At 44.6% G+C, this 1568-nt stretch overlaps 1 protein-coding gene across 1 annotated transcript in view; it reads left to right on the forward strand.

Moving 5' to 3' along the window:
• The window catches only part of SARC_05085 (hypothetical protein), a gene marked incomplete at both ends in the record, with an annotated part of 3860 nt that extends 3361 nt beyond the window's left edge, over nt 1-499 (forward strand). Inside the window, one exon of the mRNA XM_014301056.1 lies at nt 333-499. Coding sequence (XP_014156531.1) covers nt 333-499 — 167 coding nt within the window. The remainder of the gene's footprint in view (nt 1-332) is intronic.
• Between the last annotated feature and the right edge of the window lie 1069 nt (nt 500-1568).

Genomic DNA, 1568 nt, shown 5'->3' on the forward strand with positions numbered 1-1568 from the left:
TATAACTTCCATCCCCCTAGCCAGCAACTGTCCAGCTTCCCCAGGTAACTGACAGAATGCTCTCACGTATAAATGGGCTTACCAATTGCATTTAGCGTGTATTAAGCAGACGGGTGTCAAAGCTATACTTTATTCTGCTCAGCAATTCCGTGGTTGATGTGTAGTAAACAAATAAAGATACCTAAACCCTAAACCCTAAACTCTTGATGTGTATCTTCAGATCATTTCCATGCACACGTGTATGTGTTTGTGTATTCAACCGTAGCAGTTTACTTTCCCTCGAGTGTTATCGTATAACTTAGGAAGTATATGTACGTACTCCTGTGACGCAGGTGTCACGTCCGTCTCTGACGCCGGAGTGTACTGGACACGTGGACATGTCGAGGCGTGGAGGAGAGCCGAAGCAGAAGGCATGCTTACTGCAAGAGCTAGCAATGCGCTGTATCTCTTTCCTGATCGCGAATACACAAGTCAGGTATTGTTTGACTATGTGGGTTAGTCGTCTATACTTCTGGGTTCGTTTTTTATACTTCTAGGATAGTTAGCACATATAGGCGTGGACGGTATTATGGATAGAGGTGTGTTGGTCTGGTCGACGGATACTGTTCTCACCCAGTGCCAAGAAGCCATGTGTGTCTTCCAATGTCCAGCGACCTGTTTTTCTCGGGTTTCTGGAGATCATTAACAGACGGCTACAGTTTGTATTAAAATATTTCCATACCATAGCAGACTATGAAGCAAGGAAATTGTAAAAGCTCATACAAAGCTCGCTATTCGGATATCATGCAGGTGACGGCTCTGACTGAGTTCTATTCCAATAACCAGAGCAGCCTACTGAGGTTCAACACTATCAAGGCCTACGCAGATGGTATACTCGACTTAGGCACTGCCGCACTCTTAAAACCGGCACGTGAACCCATTGACACCAGTCTGCCGGACGGCATGCTGTACTTCACCCCCGAGGTGTTGCAGAATTATACGAAGGACCTGGCAGCAGTGGTAGGGCTGTGAACTAGACCGAATTAAACGTCAGACGTTCTGCTGTGCTGTTTGTCGTGTTTCAAGGGATTCTCACCGGTTTATATGAATGTGTTTATGCTGATGCCTTATTATGTGTGCTCACAACCTTAAATCGCATACATATCAATATCAGGGTTTCAAGTTCCACTACCATGCCGTCGGAGATCGCGCTGTTCGTGTGTCTCTGGACTCTTTAGAAGGGCTACCAGAGGCAAGCCAAACAGACAGGGCACACCGGACGACGCACACCTATCTGGTAAGTACTCGCCGTGAATCAGCGACAACTCCTTCGGTTCGTGTTAAACTTACTTATAGTGCATATCGTTAGTTATTGTAGATGATTTTAGTTGCACAATATTCTTTGATCATTCATCGCTTTGAGATTCTCCGAGCAGATGTTATAAACGATACCCGTGCGATGATCTATGTGTACACCCATTGTTGGAATTGATCAGGTAGCTATATTTAATAGCATAATTGGATACGCATTCGAATTTACTGATCACTACAAGTGCTGCATAGAGTGCTATGTCTCTTTGTATATATAT

This window comes from Sphaeroforma arctica (assembly GCF_001186125.1).
Source record: "Sphaeroforma arctica JP610 unplaced genomic scaffold supercont1.312, whole genome shotgun sequence".
Classification (NCBI taxonomy): domain Eukaryota; class Ichthyosporea; order Ichthyophonida; genus Sphaeroforma; species Sphaeroforma arctica.